Source organism: Micropterus salmoides, unplaced genomic scaffold (assembly GCF_014851395.1).
Source record: "Micropterus salmoides isolate LMB-PRFRI ecotype aquatic unplaced genomic scaffold, ASM1485139v1 Ms_hic_scaffold_4, whole genome shotgun sequence".
NCBI lineage: Eukaryota > Metazoa > Chordata > Actinopteri > Centrarchiformes > Centrarchidae > Micropterus > Micropterus salmoides.
The window spans coordinates 20,399,522-20,420,794 of NW_024043372.1; the positions used below are offsets into that span (position 1 = coordinate 20,399,522).

General features: G+C 38.1%; 1 protein-coding gene across 1 annotated transcript; it reads right to left on the reverse strand.

The window, feature by feature from the left end:
- Positions 1–3,090: 3,090 nt before the first annotated feature.
- Positions 3,091–20,859, reverse strand: LOC119886737 (sodium- and chloride-dependent GABA transporter 2-like). Its single transcript, XM_038697658.1, has 15 exons — positions 20,738–20,859; positions 19,976–20,184; positions 19,504–19,638; positions 9,305–9,445; positions 9,133–9,211; positions 8,923–9,055; positions 8,706–8,840; positions 8,375–8,478; positions 8,137–8,261; positions 7,936–8,048; positions 7,701–7,838; positions 7,308–7,410; positions 6,756–6,856; positions 5,800–5,970; positions 3,091–4,569 (listed from the first exon to the last, which is right to left on the reverse strand). The coding sequence occupies exons 1-15, from the start codon at positions 20,842–20,844 to the stop codon at positions 4,414–4,416; spliced, it is 1,950 nt and encodes a 649-aa protein (XP_038553586.1). The 5' UTR covers positions 20,845–20,859; the 3' UTR covers positions 3,091–4,413.
- Between the last annotated feature and the right edge of the window lie 414 nt (positions 20,860–21,273).

The following is a 21,273-nucleotide window of genomic DNA, read 5'->3' on the forward strand; positions in this document are numbered from 1 at the left end:
TGTGAGAGCTGACCTCTAAATGAGATGATATAGAAGCTTGGTGATACAGGTGACAGGTCTGAAAAATTTTTGATCCAAAGGTTGCCTGCTTAGTGTCTTAAGTCACACGTAAACAGTCCATTTGGATTAGCTTAGCTTTACAGCTATGCGAGTACTTAACACATTCCTGTGGTGTCTAGTGTAACAGGAAGTGCTGTACCTGAGACAAACAGGAACTGTAGCTAATCTGTGAGCAGGTCAGAAAAGACACATTATACAATTGATCTAGGACATACACACACATTGTGTCAACAATGTTGTTGACAGTGTCAACAACAAAAATACACAAATGTCACAGAGGACACTGACTATGGTTTTGTACAACATGGAACAAACACTTTAATAAACTACTACTGATACATCGGTATCTCTATTGCATATGCATGATATTCAGTATACTGCAACATTAACTGTAGAGCTTCTAAATAACAGCCTCCTGCACCTTACTTGTTCTCACATAGGGAGATTCAAATTCTGAAGTCCAGCTTATTTGAATAAGAAAATCGTGAAAAGTGTCATCACATCACAGTTTTGTAATTGACCTTACGGGGAATCAAGCAATAAGTGATGTTAAGAAGCGAGGTGCAGAATACAAAAATCCAAACCCTGTCTCAATTGTCTGTAACATTTATATAGGCCTGCACATACATTTCTAGGAGACAGAGTTGTAATTTTACTATATTTTACTGTGTATTTGCACAGTGGGTTCAAAGGACGTCCAATAGCAGGCTAATACAGCTAAATATGAAAACTCTCCTGGAGGGTAGGCACCATGATAACAAACTATTAAGTCCTCTAAAAATATAGTCAAAATACTGATCTGAACAATAATATATATGCCACATGTTAATGTCCAGAGTAGAGCTGTAACTTAGCTGATAGAAAACTAATAGGCAGCTATTTTAATATTTTTTCTAATATCTTTTTAAGCTAAACATGGCTGGATTGGTTGGTTGTGAAGTGATCCTTACAAGTGCGTCATTCATTACAAGATGAAGATGTGCTATAGAGTTCTTGTTGAAAACTATGTTTGAATATTAAAATTATGATGAACTTCCCCTTAACGTATCCTATTAGGTCACTGTATTGCTGTGGGTTTAATATTAAATAGGTGAACTCTTTTTCTCAGGCCTAGCTGTCACAGACTCCCTGTGATGCCCGACGAGATCTGTACTATTTCTAAGCTCTGTTTCCAGAGTGGCCCAGACACACAGATAGTCATTTACACCAGAGGATTAAGATGTAATGCTCTCCTCTCCTCACCCAGTTAACTATGCACACCATTGATACTGCATCCAATACATTATAATAATTATTCAAAATTATTTAAAATCACTCACATAACATCTCATAACATGTCCCACATACCAAAGTTCTAATTATATTCTATAATAAGTTACAAGAAAAGTTTCCAACATTCATAGAACAATTCATTTACGTGATGACAACACACATGCAGTAATATATATTTTATGATGAAAAATGATTATTATGTTTTATTATAAATAAATATTTTAAGGCCAAATATTTGCATTTTTACATAAAGACATTGTGTATCTAATTATAATAAATTTTTATAGTTTCATAACCATGTAGTTACCATGTTACCAAGTATCAAGTGGGACGTTACAGGTGGATCAAGTGCATGAACAACACCACATTTGCTTGTGTGAGGGGTCCTCTGGAGATCTATTTTAAGCTGCTCAGTACAGTGAAATCTCAGCAAATAGTGGTAAATACCCACTTGGTGGAGTGTACACCTAGTTAAAATTAATGCAATCTATTTCAACAGCTTTACAATCAATCCTACTAATTATAATTCAGTTTTTCTTAAAACTGTTTCAAGGGGTGTTGATTCAACTTTATTGCACAATTAGAGGTTTTTCTAATATTTTGTCCATCCAATTTATATCAATATTTGTGGACAACATTTTAAACCAATGCACAAGCTTCACAACCTTCTGTATTAGTGTGTAATGTGACAGTTTAGCCAGCAGATGTCACCTTTCACTGGACTGAAGAAGCAGAACTCCTACTTCCTTTATCTCCAACTTTAGCACATTAGCATCCACATCAGTTAGATCATATTTATTACTGTGTGTTGATTATACAGATCTCCTGACTATGTTATGGGCATATCTGTAACATTCATAGGGCAATCAACTTGATCATGGTTATCATTTCTAAGAATACAAAATTTAGCCTATAGCTGTCAGACTTTTTTAAGAGGGCCCTTTTTAAAATTTTAAAATCTTTTAAAATTTATATAATGGTTAACAGATATAGACAGAAGAAGAAGAAGAAGAAGAAAAGGACACATATCTATAAAGGTGAGGATAAGTTTTACGGTTACTAAACAGTAAGTAACATCATCTCGTTCATCTTCTTGCTTTCATCTCAGTTTCTGAGAATCATTACTATCAGACACTGATCCCCGACTATAAAAACGTGAAATCACAGGGCTACATACAATCTGGTAGTTATGAGCTGACCATGACAGATTGTTTGCATTTGCAGCTGAAGCGCCCTCTGGTGTACTATTATATACTGCTCAGCACATAAATGCTGCTGGTTGTTTAATGCTGTGTGGATGTTGGGGTCACAACATTGCTGCCGATAATAGGAATATCATTAATACGTTCTGTTATTGGTGTTACTCCTGATTCACCTGCAAACCATACTATCGAATGACCAGTAAATTATGCTTTTAGAAGCATATTTTGAGCCCACAGCTGTTTGTAATATCTGCATGTTTTCACAGACATGAAGAAAATGTGGCACATTGTGTAGGTGCATGGATATATTTCCTGCAACTAATGGGTAGAGACCATACAGCAAGATGCAACATGCAGCAAGAAATAAATTGTTTTTGAAGAAGGCCTTTTTGAACAGAGACATGCAGCGTCTCCAAGAGGCCAAACTTTGGAATAGGTGCTTATCAAGGGGTCAGATGTGTGTTTCTTGTCTTACTTGCAAGGTACAGTAAAAAAAAAAAAGAAAGAAAGAAAGAAAAGACAAAGGAATTGTAGAAAAATGCTCAAAAACTCAAAGTAGTTGTGATATAATTTATTTGAATATTACAATATGCTTTTTAAAAACCGGCAGGGTACATTTAGGTAAGAGTGCCTGTGGTATAGGCGGAAAGAACAAGAAGTCTGCAGAAAATGATGGCAACTTACTAAAAATACTGGGGTATAATAATGGAGTTCTGAGAAATAATCCATCTGATTGTCACAACAGATAATTCATAAACAATAATGGAGTCAATACACATGTTTTACTCCACAAAATAATAAGATAATGAAATTTTATAAAGTTTTTTTAGAGCACTTGTCAAAATTACCAGCGCTTTACAGAAACCAAACATACATTAATTGAACTGTGGGAAAAAAAACATATATGCACAAAATTACATAATAAAACACAATATTTTGAAATAAAAATTTACCCCACTGGAGGGGGGGCATCTAACCCAAAACATAATAATTTAGCATTTTACTACTTTAACAAAAAAACTATAAAATATTTCTCTGTAAACAATTGCAAAACTTATTTTAATTCTCCCCATAAAAGCAAATGTTAAGGCAAAAAAATTGACATTTTGTGTTTTTTGTTAGAATTACCCCATGTTACCCTATCTGTAACAGATGTTTTGTGATGAAAGCTTGTACTTGATTACAGCGATCCACATACATAGAAATACACAATAAGTTTGACATTGCAGGCCCTATATTCTTGGGTATAAAGTGTGAAATGGTTTTACACTGCCGCTTCATATTACTCTGTAATTAAATTGAAAAAAAAAGCATTTAGCTAAGCTCATGCAGTGTGTTGAATTACATCCTGCATACAAAGTATTCCCTCCGTTTCAGGTGTTGAAGGCACAAAAGGTGTGGTCTGTTATATTTGTGAAACTGGATGCATTGTAAAGTGCTGTACTTGCCTAAAAACCTTGTTTTCTCTAAACCTCAACATCAAACCTCATTTGTTACTCAGTAAAGATGATACCCTTTAACTATTTAATTTCATTTTAAGTAATTAATAATATAACACCTTCTGGGAATACAATATTTAATGTGCGAAAGACACTGTCTATAACACTTTCTAATGAAAGGAAAACATTTTTCCTTCCTTAAAAAGAAAATCATTTCTTTCTCCCCAGTAACAATATTAGGCACTCTTTAAAAACCACATCTTACAGTGCGATTTCCAAAAGCTGTAACATGCAGAAGTTATCATAAATATGCTGCCGGCTGAAACACACAATAAAAAGGTTTTTACAACCAGGAAGGTCAGATTACCTTATTGTAAACAGTTGGTATAAGTATTTGTCAGTGTTGCCCATATATAAAAAGTAAAATTCTTTCTTGCAGTTTAAGTAATGGATGATCTCTGAGCTCTGTCAACAGGAATTTCTGTCGTGCGCAGTGTGATTAAGTCTGTGAAAGTCTGAAAAGCTTTTTTATTTGATGCCTTCTTTAATGTCGCAGTAGGAAGGTCCTTTGCTGGAGTGCACAGAACTTTCAGCCTCTGTGTGGAGAAAGAGAAGGATGATTTGTCTACAGTATGCTAACTGTGGTTTAAAGACAAATCTGCTGAACTTTATCATGCTTTCCCATAATACACAAACTGTCAAGGCTAATAATGAAAAACTACAAAACAGAGCAGTCCATGCTTTCCTTATCAGTCACTGGCTGCTTTGCTTTACCAGTCAATGAGGAGCTTGTGCTGACGCCAAGTGTGTCACTGTGTTGAAAAGTGGTGGGGACAAAGGCTCAGATTAGGGACGTGATGATACAAGTGTCATGAGACTTGACGAAATATGAAATATGAGTAGGTGGTCCTCTCCAGAAGAATTTGAGCATTAAACACTTAATTTCCTGGATTATTGAGACATTTCCTGCTTCAATTCATGGTGGAAATGTCTTTATTTATATAAAGATTTCAGCTGGCAGGTGACAACCCAAATATAAAAATATATCAGAATTCAGTAGCTTGTTTTTTTTAAGGTTAAGTGGACAGTGTTTCTTCTATATTTAAATTGCATGTTATGTTATTGTGCAAATAAATCTCTCAAAGCATTTTCAGAACATTAACAAATGCTTTCAAAAAGTGATGGGAACAAAATCAGCCATTTCAAAATGTGGTGGGGACATGTCCCCAGCCTCCCCCGTTTAAATGCACGGCTGACACCGTTCTCAGAGGCAATGAAAAATTACAGTATCTGTTGTTTCAGCAAGCCCTTAAAAACATGTTTACATTTAAGTGAGTGGCTGTAGGAAGTAGGACTCTTCATAAGCAAGAGAGGAAATAGCGTAAATTTGTCATAGAGCCACAAAGTCAGCATAGGGACGGAGGTTGGAGTTTGGGGGTGGGTCTTTAATCAAGTTAAATGCTGTTTGTTTCCCGTTTCCTACCAACACAAGTTGTTTTATGCCTGAGCGCTACATGAAAAGAGTCAAATCTGGGACAGAAACAGAAGCAAACACCACAAACTTTTAGACCTTTTGCAGAATTTACTAATGATTTTGATGGAAGTACAGATACAAATTCTGCTTTTATGATTTTTGACTCAGCAAGCACTGTAAAACATTGACAGAAGGTAACATGTGGTGTATAAACATTTTTTTCATCACACACACACACACACACACTTTCTTTGTCAATGCCAGTATAAGATTGTGTATGCCAGTTACAGATACCCTAAAAAATTAGGTATTCAGAAATAGTAATATAAAAAGCAGTAACATGTGGCTATACCTGTCTCAGTGTTCCTGGAGTGACACTCACAGCATACAGCATCCATAGAGGAACCATGAGTGTTGAAGAGAGAGTAAATAAGACTCCAATGGTGTAGCCCCACCAGGGATATTCATAAGTGTTGTTGAATTTGAGCGGGGTATATTTGACCAAGGAGAAGAGAAATGTGCACTAAAGAAACACAAGGAGAGGCATGAAAACAAACTCAAAATGATCACGTGTGCATTACACACAGAAGCAAATTCACAATTGGCTAGTGTATTTTTAAAAACATACAATAAAACACTTGTTTCCACTATTGCTGACAGCCTCAAGCCAACACTTTCCTGCTGCATCATTTCCAAATGCTCATCTTTCTTATATGTTAAAGCTTGTGATATTGTTGACTTTGCTATGTATGTAAGTCCCTCTTTGAGTTCATCTGTGTTTAGCTAAATTTAACGTAATAACCATTTATAATTCAGTAAAGGTACATTTTTTACTTGCCCTTGAATGATATGTAAAAAATAATGTCTTAAAAAAATTAATAATTCCAACACAACATGCATTGCCATCCCTTGTGTCCTGAATTTTGTTTTGTAAATGTTTAATTGTGGTGGCAGCTACAGATTAAAGACCACATAAATTCATTGTATAATTAAACATTTAAGAAAAAAAAGCCAGTGATGCACTAATAACCTTCACTGAATCCTTAAATTTAAAATTACATTGAACAACCTTGAGTTGCAATACAGTACCCAAGGGCAGATATTTCATGTCACTGTTGGAGGGAACAATGAAAATAGACCACTGTGAGGCATTTGAGGAGGAAGGACACAATCTTTCAAAACTTAAACAGTTTGTGTACCAAATCTATTCACTAGACACTGATTGTTTTGTCAGCTGTCAAACACACCTGCTTGTTAGTACAGTAGGAAGAAAGTTATAGCAGGCATGCCTACATTTCCAATACTTACAGTGCAGATAGCTGGTGTGAAGTACCGCCAACAATATTTCATGAAAGGCCTCGGTCGATAGCCAATCATGTCCTTTATATTATCATAATGACGATCAGCACCTGAAGAAAATAGTGTTAGTTGCGTCAGCATTATGGTTTACACTGTGGGGTTTAGAAAACCCATTTGCATTATAAGATCATTTAAATGTTTCCAGTGTTAGAAACCATTTTGTTGACAGCTCCTCAAAATTCAGCCTCACATAGGATGTGAGGAAACTTTCAGATCTCATCTTGCATTCACTATAAAGTTATTGAATAACTATAATACAAGAATATGGGTTTAAATGAGAGGTTCCCGACCTCTTGCTTGTGACCCTTTAAAAGCTACTTGTGATCAATCACAGGTTACATGATGGGGTTAACCCAACGAGTGATTGCTCTTTTGTTTTTTCCTCCTTTCTTTTCAACTGACTCATGGCCCCTCAGGTGGGGAACGAAAGACTTAACTGTACATGAATTTATAGAGGGATCCAACAGTGGCAAATTTGATCAAGGTAAACGTTTTTCTTACCATAGACCCATCCAATACAGACAGACTGAAGAATAGCAATAAACAGGAGTGTCATCCCACTGCAAGCATAATAGTCAAACAGCTGGAAAATATAAAGGCCTCCCTACAAGGAAGAAAAACAAGGTTGCATCATCCACACTCTGTTGGTCCAATATGTTGTTGTAAAAGTATGTACCACATACACAGCATACAAATATTCCTCAAAAGTGTATTGTTCATGTAAATCACTTCTGTTTAGGTATAAATGATTATATTTTTAAAGGTTTCCTTTAGGTTCCTGCCTTTTATGTATTTAATTGTTTTTATAATTACAAAGCACTCTTACAGTAGCTGCATTTATAAACAATACACAGTAAATAAAGAATACAATATCAAAACGTTTTCACCCCTCACCTCGGTGACCATCAGAAGACCAACAAAGAAACTTCCAATAGAAATGGCAAGAAGAAGGAGTTTACGGCGGCAGTTGTTTTGAAAGAAGTCAGGAAACATGTCAGAGATGGTTGTGACCAATGCCTCTTGATATACAAACTATGGTGATGAAAGAGATTATTTGGTATTTATACAATCTGATTGTATTATGGTGTCTGATTATTAAATTCTAAACAGGCTTGATACATAATCCTACCTCACTATCTAATCCTAAGAAGATGATCATGATGAAGAAGAAAATAGCCCACAGCTGGGGAAGTGGCATTAGAGCCACCGCCCGAGGATAAGCAATGAATGCCAACCCTGGACCTGCAAAGGTACATGGGGAAAAATGTCACATTCTTAATTCAAACAGTATTACTCTGGGTTTCGGTCAAACATTATTAACCTTCCATACCTGATTCAGCCACCATCGATATATCCACACCTTGCTCCTTTGCCATAAAACCAAGCACAGAAAAGATGGCGAAGCCAGCTACAAAGCTGGTTAAACTGTTTAACATGCACAGGTACACACAGTCTCTGTAGGTGAAACACTGAAAATTAGTAAAGCTCTGGTCTAATCCAAAGTACAGTAAGTAGTCTGGAACAAAACTGTACAGTACAGTGAGTGCAGATGGAAAAAAAATACAAACCTGTAGGAGTTGTTGTTGTACTTGTTGTAACTTCCTAAAGATGTCAAAACACCTGTGCAAACTCCATAGGAGTAAAAGATTTGGCTGCCAGCATCCATCCATACCTGAGGAATTTGGAGGAACTTCAGTTTAGGTTTGTATATTTTCAAGTCTCTTAAAATCAACATGTTAGCATTGTGACTATGAGCATGTTAGCATGCTGATGTTTAATATTTAGCTCAAAGCACCACTATGCTTAAATACAGCCCCACAGAGCTACTAGCCTAGCTGTAGGCTGGCTTCAGTCTTATTTAAGCACTCACAGCACTTTGAGGTTAGGGAAAGATTGTACCTCTGGATCGGTGAGGCGAGATGGGTCTGGGTAGAGGTAGAACATGATTCCATCTTTGGCCCCCGGTAATGTAAGACCACGAACGAGCAGCACCACCAGCATTACATATGGAAATGTGGCAGTGAAGTAGACCACCTAAGACAGAACAAACAGCTAATTGTGTGTCACTTTTTAAAATAAAACACTGACAATTAACATTAAGATTGTACTGTACTACCTTTCCTGTGGACTTAACTCCATTCCAGACACAGAAGTAACACAATATCCAAGCAAGTAGTAGACAAAGGGCCAGATCCCAGCGAACATTGCCAATATTCTCAATTCCACTTGACAGGCCCAAAATCCTCCTCCTGTAACAAAGTTTATTAAGGAAAAAAATTTTAAAAAATTGCCCTTAGCGTATGATGATTTAATTCATGCTACTTACTCCCAAAACTCTACAACTGAAGATGTGCCATTCAGGTGCAGAGGGGATGTTTGATTGTGACCATGCTCAAAACAGGCATCTTTCATGAAAGAAGACAAGTTGAAAACAACAATTTAAAAGGTGAACAAATTGCATAGTTTTATGTACTAGCTGGAAACAAAAGTCTTAGTACCTGTGTTCCAGCTGTTGTGACAGCTTGCCCATGGAAGCTCAGACCTGAAGGATGAAAACAGGTAGAGAAATGTCCAGGCCAGTATGATGATGTAATACACCCCAGTGTACAAAACTACCACTTGGCTTCCATAACCTAAGCCTGTAGAGAAATACAGATGTTGTATGGTTGAAAGTGAACCATGAATAAACTCCTAATGTCTGTAGACTTAAAGCTACAGAAACTAACTTGCACTGTATGTCAGGATCGAGGGTTCACAAAGTAGGAGAGAGCCCAAATGCACAACACAGGTTGCTGAGGTTTAGTTCCAGTATTTTTAATCCAAGCCAACAGGAAAAACAAAACTCGTAGGCAGTGGAAACTGGCAATGTCCAAAAAGCAGAACAGGTAATGTGGCAACTAGCAGAACACACACTATACAACAATGACCAGACAGGGACTGAACAGAAAAACCAAACATATATACACCAGGGTTAACGAGCTGGGAGGGAATACACAGGTGAGAGACATGACTAACGAAACACAGGCAGGCAGAGAGACAGCAGGGGAAAACAGAGAGACTGGCAGGCAGGCAGATTACTGAGGGGGAACAGACATAACACAAGTACTGAACACTAAACATAGCTCGTGTCAAAATAAGAAGTAACAGAACAGAATAATAAAAATAACAAACTAATCCAGACACAAGCAGACAGATCACAAATAAACTAACACCAACAAGGAAAACAGGCTAAGATAAAATAGAACCAAGGGCAGACAAAACCAAAATAACGCAAACACATAACTATGAGTAAGTACAAGGACATAACTAAGGCACAGAACAAGGCTAAACAGAGAACACAAGACAAGAAACAAAACTTGGAAACAGAAAACATGGACCAACTGTTATAACCTAGACGAAATAACAGATACCAAACAGATCAATAAGCAAACAGACAGTGAACTAAACTCAACAGATGACAGACCTAAAAAGTAGATACAAAACTCAAACCTCAGAATCAAGAACCAAAACCCAGAAACAGAGAAACCAAAATCAAAACACAGAGAAGGCATGGCCAAAATAATATAACACAGACAACCTCAGCACAGGATCGTGACACTGTATATACTGTAAAATACATTAAATATATTGAAGCAGTGCTTGGGTGCACTGATCACACACACATTTGAAATATTGTGGCTAGTGCTGGAAAGTCATTGAGTAGATTTACTCACAGTTCTAAGGTACTTGAGCTTTAGTTCAGTATTTCCATTTTATACTAAGTGAAATATTGCACTTTTTACCCCACTACATTTATTTTTGTTATTTTAGTTACTGGTTACTTTTCAAAATAAGACTTTTATATAAAACGCGACCCCTAGATTGGTAAACACTGGACTAATCTGCCTAGATGTACATAAAGTATTTAAAAGTAGATACCTCGATCAGTAAAATGTAACTTTTTATGTATCAACAATCTAATAATATATATAATATAAAAATATCACTCTCAGGGGCAGGTTATCAAGAGTAAGTACTTTTACTTTTGATACTTTAAGTACATTTGCTGATAATATTTCTTTACTTTTTCTCAAGTAAGTATTTGAATGAAGGACTTGTAATGGAGTAACAGTTAGTTACATTGTGATTGACATTATATCTCAAGTATTTAGCTGGGGACAAGTGTCGTATGTCTACTGCAATACTTCTGATGACAATGACAATCAAATTCTTTACAAGTTAAAAAATAATTATTATACTCATACTCTGATATATATAAATGAAAACTGGCAAAATAACAAATGCAGAATACTATCTAGCATCACTAAAGGTTATATGAAGGTATTTTTTTGTCTTTTTAATGTAAGCAAAAAAAAAATGTTATGAGAGCATATTTATCGCACTGCAATCAAAAATTAAGTTAGTAATTAAAAATAAACAGGCCTTTTTTTGTGTCACAAAAAGTTTTATTAGCTAATTTGTCCTTGATTGCAAGTCAAAAGGTTTTCCTTGTAAGTCAAAGTTTTGCAGGTTAAACCTTTTGCAAGTGAGAGAGTTTTGCAAGTTGAAAAGTTTTGCGAGTCAAAAAAGGTCTAAATAAGAGATTCTATTGGTGGTTTGACTGACCAATCATGGGTTTGCATCGAATGCATGGCCACTCCCACAATCCCCTCGCTCCGACGGCTCCATCCACTTTCTGAGACTGAGCTCTAGCATGTACAGGCTAGATGGAGGTAAGTTGATGTTATGTCGCTCATTTCAATAGAAATGCTTTTTAAATGTAGTATGGCATGATTTAATGATTATTTATATTTACTGTAGGCAAGGTCACGGAGTCTATTGCCGTCTCCTTTTTTAGAATGACATGTATAACAGTTAGCTAACGTTAGCGGTCTTGGCATGACGCTTGACTGGCAGTGCATTTGTGCACTCAGACATGACGAGCTAGGCTAAGGTTAGCTACTCATGTTTATCACATTGTAGATATCCAGCTAAACTAGTTTTCTGTGACTGTGGTAACTGACATTTATGGTCATACAGCATACACTGTAATAACGTTAGACTTTTATTATATTGAAAATATAGACTGTTATCTAGATATTTTGAGGTGTTGCTGCCTTGTTACGTTTTCTCCTTTAGATGGGACATCATTCATTGGTGACAGCTATGTCCAGCATGGTGGCCAGAGATCTAGAGGGAGCTGCAGAGAGCTTAGGAAGCATCTTCACCCTGCTGGAAGTCTCTTGGTCTGGCTGGCTTCTCCCCTTCTTTTCCCCTCCCTGTGAAGAAGTGCAGCACTGGATGTCCTCATCATCCACTGTGGCGGCAGCAGCATGTAACGTTAGCTCATTAACTAGCAAATTAGCCAGCATTAAGCAATACCAAGCTGTGCTAACGATGCTAACTTAATGTGAGTGTATGCTAGCCGTAGTTTTTAAATCAGCATTCACAGCAGTCAGGGCGTAATACAGAAGTGTTATAATTTAGAGTGAAAATACTTTTGACAAGTTATTGACTTTACTGTGCAAGGTACTATAACAGGGTGGTCAGGGAGAGGAAGGATTTGTGGACACTATCAGAATCAGTGGCTATACCTTATGAAGCTGGGCTGTAGGGCGAAATATGTAAAGCTAGATTAGCCAGCAATATGTGTGTGACAGGTGCTTCTTATTTTGTGTCTACGCTCTCTGGCTGCACGTATTTCTAACCTGTCGTCTGTCTCTCATGTAGGACGTGTGACGGCCCTTGCTTAGTCTACTTCTACCTGATATGGAGCACCTGGGCCCAGTGTGCTACAGGATATAAAAGTCCCACCTTCTATTGTGGCTGGCTCTTTCCCTGACAGCACCTGCACCTTACTGCTTTGCTGAACCATTGTTTTGATTTTTACTCCACACCTAATCCCACAGTATATGAACACTACTTATTTACCACTGTTACTACCCAGAGGATCCATTATCATAATTACTGTTACAACTTTTACACATTTTCATTTATTTAAGTGTAATAACTGTACATTATTTCAAGTCATACAAAACAACAATTTTACCCTTTATATTGCTGTTTTCATGAATGCAGGATATGATTTTAATTTGTTTAACTGTTTCTTGTGTAGTGTAATCATTTGTTAAATAAAATCAGGCAAGACTAATCATCAGTTCCATCCATCCATCGTCAACCGCTTATCCTGCATACAGGGTCGCGGGACTAATCATCAGTTCCCTATGTTAATTTGAAACATAGTAGTGATCTAAACCTTTCACAAATTATGATGGTTAATAGTTGTAAATGAAAATAATGAGATGGTATTTATAGGTTAACATGTTGAATCTCTTTTTGCAGAAAGTAAAAAAAATGGAAAGCAAGAGACCAGTGTGAAATTCACTGAGAAGTTATACTCAAAGAATTATTTGCACAATGAATAGTTTTGAAGCTCCCTAGGAGGTGTCATTTATTGCGACCTCTGAGAAGTCTTGTAGGTATTGTGAGGCTTTTACTCTTAGGTGAGGCAATGGAAAAAAGCTAAATCAGCTGATAGAAAACACTTATTAATCAGAGGTGCATAACATCAGCTGGCTGTTTCTTTTTACCTCACTGTATAACCTTCACAATACCAGTGTATTTCCCTGAGAAAACAGTTTGAAACATTGCAATAAATTATACTGCCTAGTGGGATTCATAATTACTTAGTGTGCAGGTCATTCTTATTTTTTCACTCTAAGCCCTTTTATTCAGCACTATGTGAGCATAGTTTGTTGGATGTGCACATGTTTTCGTGTGTTTGAACTAGACTTACAGTATATCAAAATGTGAAATCTAACATTTCCAGTCAGTATTAAAGACAAAAGGGGTGCAAATACGTTCTTGTCCAAAACTGTGCCACCGAGTGCCTAACAGTCATACCTCTACATGTGTCAGACCACTATTTCATTCAGTTCATGGTATGCCTACAGGAACAGCCCATTGTTCCAACACCATTTGTCTCACACCGCTGAAAACTCCGCAACCTGTCTCCCACTCACTTGGCCTCAGTGGTAGCCTCAACACATTTTCCTCACTTGAGGTCAATGATGCCACACAATCTCTGTACTCTACTCTAAGCTCGTGCCTGGATTGCCTGTGTCCTCTATCCACCAAGCCTGCTCACCCGAACCAGTCCCTCCCATGGCTAACTGATAACAACCGCGGGCTCTGTACTGATCTCGGAGCCGCTGAAAGAAAATGGCAAAAAACCATAGACCCCGCCAACCTTAAAGGGCTACCAACTGCTCCTATCCTCCTTCTCAACATTAGCAGAATTAGCAGTGCCACTGACTCAAGGAAATTATTTTCCACTTTTAAAGCGCTACTGAATCCTCCTCCACCACCCACAAACTTGTCTGCTGATACCTTTGCTGCCTTCTTCACAGGCAAAGTGGCGGCTATAATTGGTCAATTCTCTAAAAGACTCAAACTCAACCATTGTAGCAGTCCTACTACATCTTTTCCTCTGCGCTACCAGGTCAATGGTTCTTTGCTCTCCTCGTTTATTCCTCTCACAGAGAGTGAAGTATCAGAACTCCTGACCCATACCTGTCCCACTACATGCCCACTGGACCTGGTTGCTACGAATCTCCTCCAAGCCATATCTCCTACCGTGGTCCCAGCAATCACTCATCATCATGTGATAAATACTTCTCTGGCTTCAGGAACCTTCCCGACCACTTTCAAAAGGGCTCGGGTTGCACCCTTGCTCAAAAAGTGTCGACCAGTGTCTCTTCTACCATTTTTATCCAAAACTATTGAACGGGGAGTATTCAAACAGGTCTCAGAATTCCTCTCACGGAATGACCTCCTAGATCCATATCAGTCTGGTTTTAAGAGTGCCCACTCTACTGAAACGGCTCTTCCTAAGGTCAGCTAAAGCTGCAGCCCAATCCTCGGTTCTTATCCTGCTTGACCTATCAGCTGCCTTTGACACAGTCAACCACAGGATGCTATCCGCTCTCTCAGCAATGGGCATCTCGAGTAAAGCACTCCTGTGGTTCGAATCCTACCTCTTGTGGCATTCCTACAATGTTTTGTGGCAAGGACAATTATCCTCCTCCCACTGCCTCTCCACAGGGGTGCCCCAAGGCTCAGTGCTAGGGCCCCTTCTCTTCTCAAGTTACACCACCTCACTGGGGCCAATCATTCACTCGCACGGCTTCTCTTACCACTGCTACACAGGCGATACACAACTCTACCTATCCTTCCCGCCAGACGATCCCACTGTCTCTGGATGACGGACTGTCTCTCGGACATATCTGCATGGATGAAGGCTTGCCACCTTCAACTAAACCTCTCTAAGACTGAACTCTTGGTCATTTCAGCCAAGCAATCTATCCACCATAACATCAAACTACAAATTGACTCCTCAAACATCACTCCAACCAGGGTGGTGAGAAACAGGTTTCATGATTGATGACTAGGTGTCCTTTTCAGACCATGTTGCTGCTGTCTCTTGGTCATGCCGCTTTGCTCTATACAACATAAGGAAAATCAGGCCCTACCTCCCTCAGTACGCCACCCAGCTTCTGTTACAGACCATGGTTATCTTTCGCCTCGACTATTGCAATGCCCTCCTAGCAAGTCTTCCAGCTTGTGCGGTGAAACCCTTACAAATGGTTCAGAACGCAGCAGCGCGCCTGGTTTTTGATCAGCCCAAAAGGACTCGTGTCACTCCATTACTCGGTGACCTCCACTGGCTCCCCGTAGCTTCCATAATAAAATTTAAGTCACTAATGCTTGCATACAGAGTGACTACTGGGTCTGCACTCATCTATCTAAACTCCATAATACAAACTTACGTTCCTTCTCGGCCACTACGCTCTTCCTACAAACGCCACCTGGCTCTGCCATCCCTTTACACAAAGCAATCCCAGTCCCGGCTGTTCTCATCTGTGACACCATGATGGTGGAACGAGCTACCACATGCCATCAGAGCAGGGGTGTCCCTCTCTAACTTCAAGAAGCTCTTGAAAACTCATCTCTTCCGCGAACACTTCCTCTTATAACACCTCTAACTCCTAACCTCTAACATGCACTTCCTGTGCTCTTCTTCTTCTATCCCCTTACAAATATCTTGTATTGATTGCACTTTTTTGTTAACTCTTACTTCCTTCCCTAGGTATTTACCCCATTGATGTGATATGTACCATGAGCTCTTACTAGTATTTATTGCTGCTCTTACTAGTATGTATTGTAAGTCGCTTTGGATAAAAGCGTCTGCCAAATGAGTAAATGTAAATGTAAAATTTATTGAAATGTAAACCATGTGTTGTTTTTTTTTAAATGTTAACAAATGTGGACATGTAGTAAACACATTTATTCAAATAAACAGACTGGGCCTGTGCAAGTGGTAACAGCTACTGTATGTCCGGCATAGGTCCAGAGTACTTAGGAGTCCATGGGGTGGTAGGGAGAAAGGGGGATAAAGGTGGGAATGTTATTTTTTTAACAACTATTATGAACATAAATAACATTAACCATGACTGTTAGCTATGTTTAGGCGCAAGCAAATGGGTCCTAAAAGCCAAATTCAAAAGCAGTGACACTGCCAACTGAAAGCAGTTTACTGCATTTGGAGGTGGTCTTTGAGGCAATTAACTACTGTAAACATAATCTGCCCTAGTTGTGAAATAAAATCCATTTTTCAAATATAGCCCAGGACTGCCATGTCTGATGCGAGGGTCTCAATCATGGCATCATTTAAGCTACAAACAAATACAGCCGTAACACTGTTCACTGATTGGCATCAGCCTTCCACCAACACTTTGGGTCACAGACGAAAACAGGATCTTCATGCCAGGGTGCTGGAGGTAAAGCCGGTGCAGGTCGTCCTCCATGTTGGTTGTCCTTCCGGCTCATGGGACCTTATTTTGGAAAAATTATGTAGTCAATGGCGAGAGACAACTTATCTTTTAATCCCATTAGAATTGAACCCTGAATTACACATATGATGTTGGTCAATTTAAAATAGAATTTTGCAAGTAAAGAAAGTCGCATTTTGTTGTAAAACAGTAAAGTTACATGTCGTTTTCGAAAACTACATCTCTCGTCTCACACAACATACGTCACCAACATGTTAGCACGGTAAAGCTAGCTAACGTTCATTGCTTTCTTGCTATTAGCTAGATAATATAGCTATGTTCCACGCAGAAATATATCTCACCTGATGTGTTTAATCCAACGACTCCTGGCTCTTTCATCACATCATCCTCTCAAGTGTTTTGATGTTAGCTTCAGTAACATTAGCTTCAGTCATTGACAGAGAAAGTTACGATGTCACATACGCGACTTTTGGGTTTGTGGTGTTTGTAATTACGTATTTTCACAGTCTTATATCTCAACAGTTTTACATCAAACTACTACTATATACTACTATATTTCTTTTAAATCGACAAAGATCATATGTGTAATTCAAGGCACAATTCAAACAGAATCAAAATATTTGTTGTCTCCTGCCATTGACTAACATTACCGTACACTATTTTTCCAAAATAAGGTCCCATGGCGGTCCACCGTAAGGGGAGGGACTTAGGCTCTCTAAGCTGTGTGTCCATAAACTTCAGTTACCACAGTCACAGAAAACTAGTTTAGCTGGATATCATCTACAATGTGTTTTAAAACATGAGTAGCTAACCTTAGCCTAGCTCGTCATGTCTGAGTGCACAAATGCACTGCCAGTCAAGCTTCATGCTAAGACGGCTAACGTTAGCTAACCGTTATACATGTCATTCTAAAAAAGAAGACGGCGATAGACTCCATGACCTGGCCAACAGTCAATATAAATAATCATTAAATCATTAAATGAGCGACATAACATCAACTTACCTCCATCTAGTAGTGATGGCATTGCGACACTGAAGCTTCGATACATGCTTCAAACCCCTGGACTACAATCCTATTGAACCACTGCTTCAAAGCTTGCTTTGGTGTGAAAAAAATCACGTGACATGTGACATCCGAAGCAGCAACTGCTTCACTTACTGAATGAATCACCGACTGGTTCGCGGTCCAGTCACGTGATTCACTGGCACTGCCTTGATCATCTCGAAAGTGAGTGTTGTGCACCCCATCTAACACATTCACTCCCTGTCATAGTTACACAAGCATATGCCATATTTCCCAGCACTCTCTCCTCAATAACAAAATACATGCATTCATCAATCTTTATTTGAACATGATGTTCAGTCTTAATGTATGTGCATCAAAGAATTTTCTAAGTAAATATACTTTAAATCCAAGGGTGATTCAAGCAAAGATGCTTTATAACTAATGGTATTTTCTACAAAAGTAAAGTAGTTTCTCCAGCACTGCTCATCGAGGGGAGTGCGTGTATGTAATTAAAAGCCTCCTGTCCACCAACTAGCCTGTCTAACTAGCCTTGAGCTTCACCAGGAGAGGTCACTGTAACTGAAGCTTCGAGTAATGAACCCATTTTCGAAACAATTGGCTCAGGTGGTTCAGTGCTTCACAAAAGCTTAATTTCATAAAAGCTTAAAATCACTACCATCTAGCCTGTACATGCTAGAGCTCCGTCTCCAGAAAGTGGACGGAGCCGTCGGAGCAAGGGGATTGTGGGCGTGGCCATGCATTTGATGCATACCCATGATTGGTTAGTATAACCACCAATAGAATCTCTTATTTAGACCTTTTTTGACCTATATACAGTCTATGTTTTTGACTCGCAAAACTTTTCAACTTGCAAAACTCTCTCACTTGCAAAACGGTTTAACCTGCAAAACTTTCTGACTTGCAAGGAAAACCTTTTAACTTGCAATCAATCAGGACAAATTAGCAATTATAACTTTTTGTGACTGTGCCTTTATTTATAATTACAAACTTAATTTTTGATTGCAGTGCGATAAATATGCTCTCATAACATTTTTTTTTGCTTGCATTAAAAAGACACAAAAATACCTTTATAAGGTTACAGCCATGATTAATGTTATTAAATACACCTGTGCTTTTCCTGCCAAGACATGAAATGTTTGCTGTTTAAAAAGTCTAATTGGACCAGATCAAGGAGATCAAGAATGAAAGAAACAGCAGTCAAGAAAAGGAAATTAGGAGTTTGGATATCAAACATCTGGTGGGACACAGATCAACATTAGCATTAATGTTTGCACTGTCAGCAGACCTGACCAATGAAAGTCCAATATTCACTTCTAGCTCTGTTTTGGTCTTCACTGACTCTTTAGCGGCTATTTGTTCACCAGCTAGTCACTAACTTTGTCCGTCTGCCAGTTGGTGCTTGGAAGGTTGTGTGCAGTGGGTTTATAAGTCTTTTCACTGTAAACAGCTGCCTGATGCAACTGGAAACCAGGAAAATTAAAGTTTTGGCCTACCAAAGGAGGAAAAAATTCCGGGACATGTTAAATACCACAGAGAACTGAGGGCAGGTACTGAGTCGGAGATCATTCTCTACTGGTTTGAGTGACCCCTTTAACGTACACATAGTAATTGTGACCAAAAGTTTATATTAAAATATTAATCAGAGCAGCTTTAAGTATAAAAACAGAGATTAATTGTAGCATTGTAGTTAGTTATAACAGCAGACTTAAAATAGGCTTTAATTAACTATATCAGTCTCTACGACTTTGATAATAATATATTCATTAGCATTTATTTTTGGTGGCTTTTTTAAACTCATATAGAATTGTTTTTAAAAAATATGAACACTATGAGGACTTACCTTCAAAAAGAGGGCAGATTGTTCTCCAACATGTTATTCCACCCTGACTGGTGTACTGGCCCAAAGATGTCTCCAGGAAGAAGAGAGGGATGCCACAGGTGAACAAAAACAAAACATAAGGTATGAAGAAAACCCCTTTAAAATAAAAAGAAAATATCTTGTTAAAATATTTATATAATTGTATATATACAGACAGATATTATACAGACAATACAAATAATGATTTTTAACAATTAATTTGGCAATCAGAATATCTGGTAATTAATAGTCAGCTTGCTCTTAAACATTATATAGAGGTCAGTTTAACATTGAGAAATCATAGTCACTTTAAATTTTATTTTATTTTTTCACAGCTGGCATTAGCAAAATGTTGCTCTACAACTTGCTTATTAACTGAATCTTAATCCCTGGCAAGGCAGATTACAACACAGTTTTTTGTGCTGATGTACACCTGGCGACAACAAAGCTTTACCTCCTCCATTTTTGTAGCAAAGGTATGGAAACCTCCAGACGTTTCCCAAACCAACAATGTGTCCAGCCACTGCCAGAATGAACTCAATCTTACTTCCCCACTGGTCCCTCTCCCGAGGTTTGGCCTGAGTATGTCCCGGTCTGGTCCCAACATTCATAAGATTGATTTTCACCTGTGAGTTTAGTCTTTGGTCCATTTCGATTTTGGTCCTATGGTAAGAAGTACCAAAGTCAGTACGATTTAAAATGTCTTTTTTTTTTTTAAGGATTTGGACATGTCAAAACCACATTTTGTGGACAATGATTCTGTGAGAAAAGGATTCGAAGCCGCAGCAGCTGACAAGTTCAGACTGCAACTTACAACAAGGTGTGTCTGCTGGATTTGTTTTTCTAAGCCAAATGCACATCTACTTCTGTACTGTAACACTGTAAGGACCCAGATATTTTTTCAAATATAAAAGATCAATCTGATAGTCTGCACATGATCTGATGGAGTTTATAAAACATCAGTTGAGGCATAAACATCATATACTAAAGCAAATTTTAGGATCATGTATATTTCCTTTGGAAAATGAATCAATGAATGTGGACCTCAATTTTAATATTTCTGTGTATAGTATGTATATACTACAGTAAGGGGGAAAACTCTAGGTTTATGAATACAAATTTCCATTAATACCTTCAGGAAAGGCAAAACATTAGCAAAACTTTAAGATAACATACTATAAAATGCAAAGTCAAACCTGAAAGATGCACACTTTACCTTGAGCAATTGGAGTTGACAGTTGTTTTCTCACAAACACCAGCCCCTTTGCCAGAATAAGCTGAGTGAAAGGGGTTTCTGAAAGGTGTGGCCACTGAGATTAACATAACCTGTTTCTACTACTATAACCCAATAGAACAGGGTACACACACGCACACACAGTGTCAACGTTGGTTTTGTCACTGCACCAAGATAAAAAGAGACACTTGGGGGGGGGTCTTCTTTATCTTGGGTCTACAGGCTTACGTGCAGTGCATTTGTTTCCCCTCTGAAAAATACATTTGAACTTGCTGAGTCATATAAAGCCATCGTTGTAGCTGTAGTTAGTTTTTCATGAATCAGTAGTAATATCTGTTTTCTGCTTGGGCTTAACTGCTACAAAACTAAATTGATCAAATGCTTGTTGGTAAAGTCAGATATGTTTATTTTTACAAATGTCTGTTTAAAGCTATACTTTCAACTGAGTTTGAAGGTGACCTTAAATGGGTGTTTCCTCTCTTCGCATTCCTGTCACAATGCAAAACAAGAGGAAAAAA

Excerpts from the sequence above, each read along its gene's own strand:
- LOC119886737 (XM_038697658.1), bottom strand. The coding sequence starts at position 20,844 with ATGTTAATCTCAGTGGCCACACCTTTCAGAAACCCCTTTCACTCAGCT. Across the intron at positions 19,639-19,975 it reads TTGCTACAAAAATGGAGGAG|GGGTTTTCTTCATACCTTAT; the intron begins GTAAAGCTTTGT and ends TTTATTTTAAAG. Across the intron at positions 6,857-7,307 it reads CTGTATTGGATGGGTCTATG|GTGCTGATCGTCATTATGAT; the intron begins GTAAGAAAAACG and ends TATTTTCTTCAG.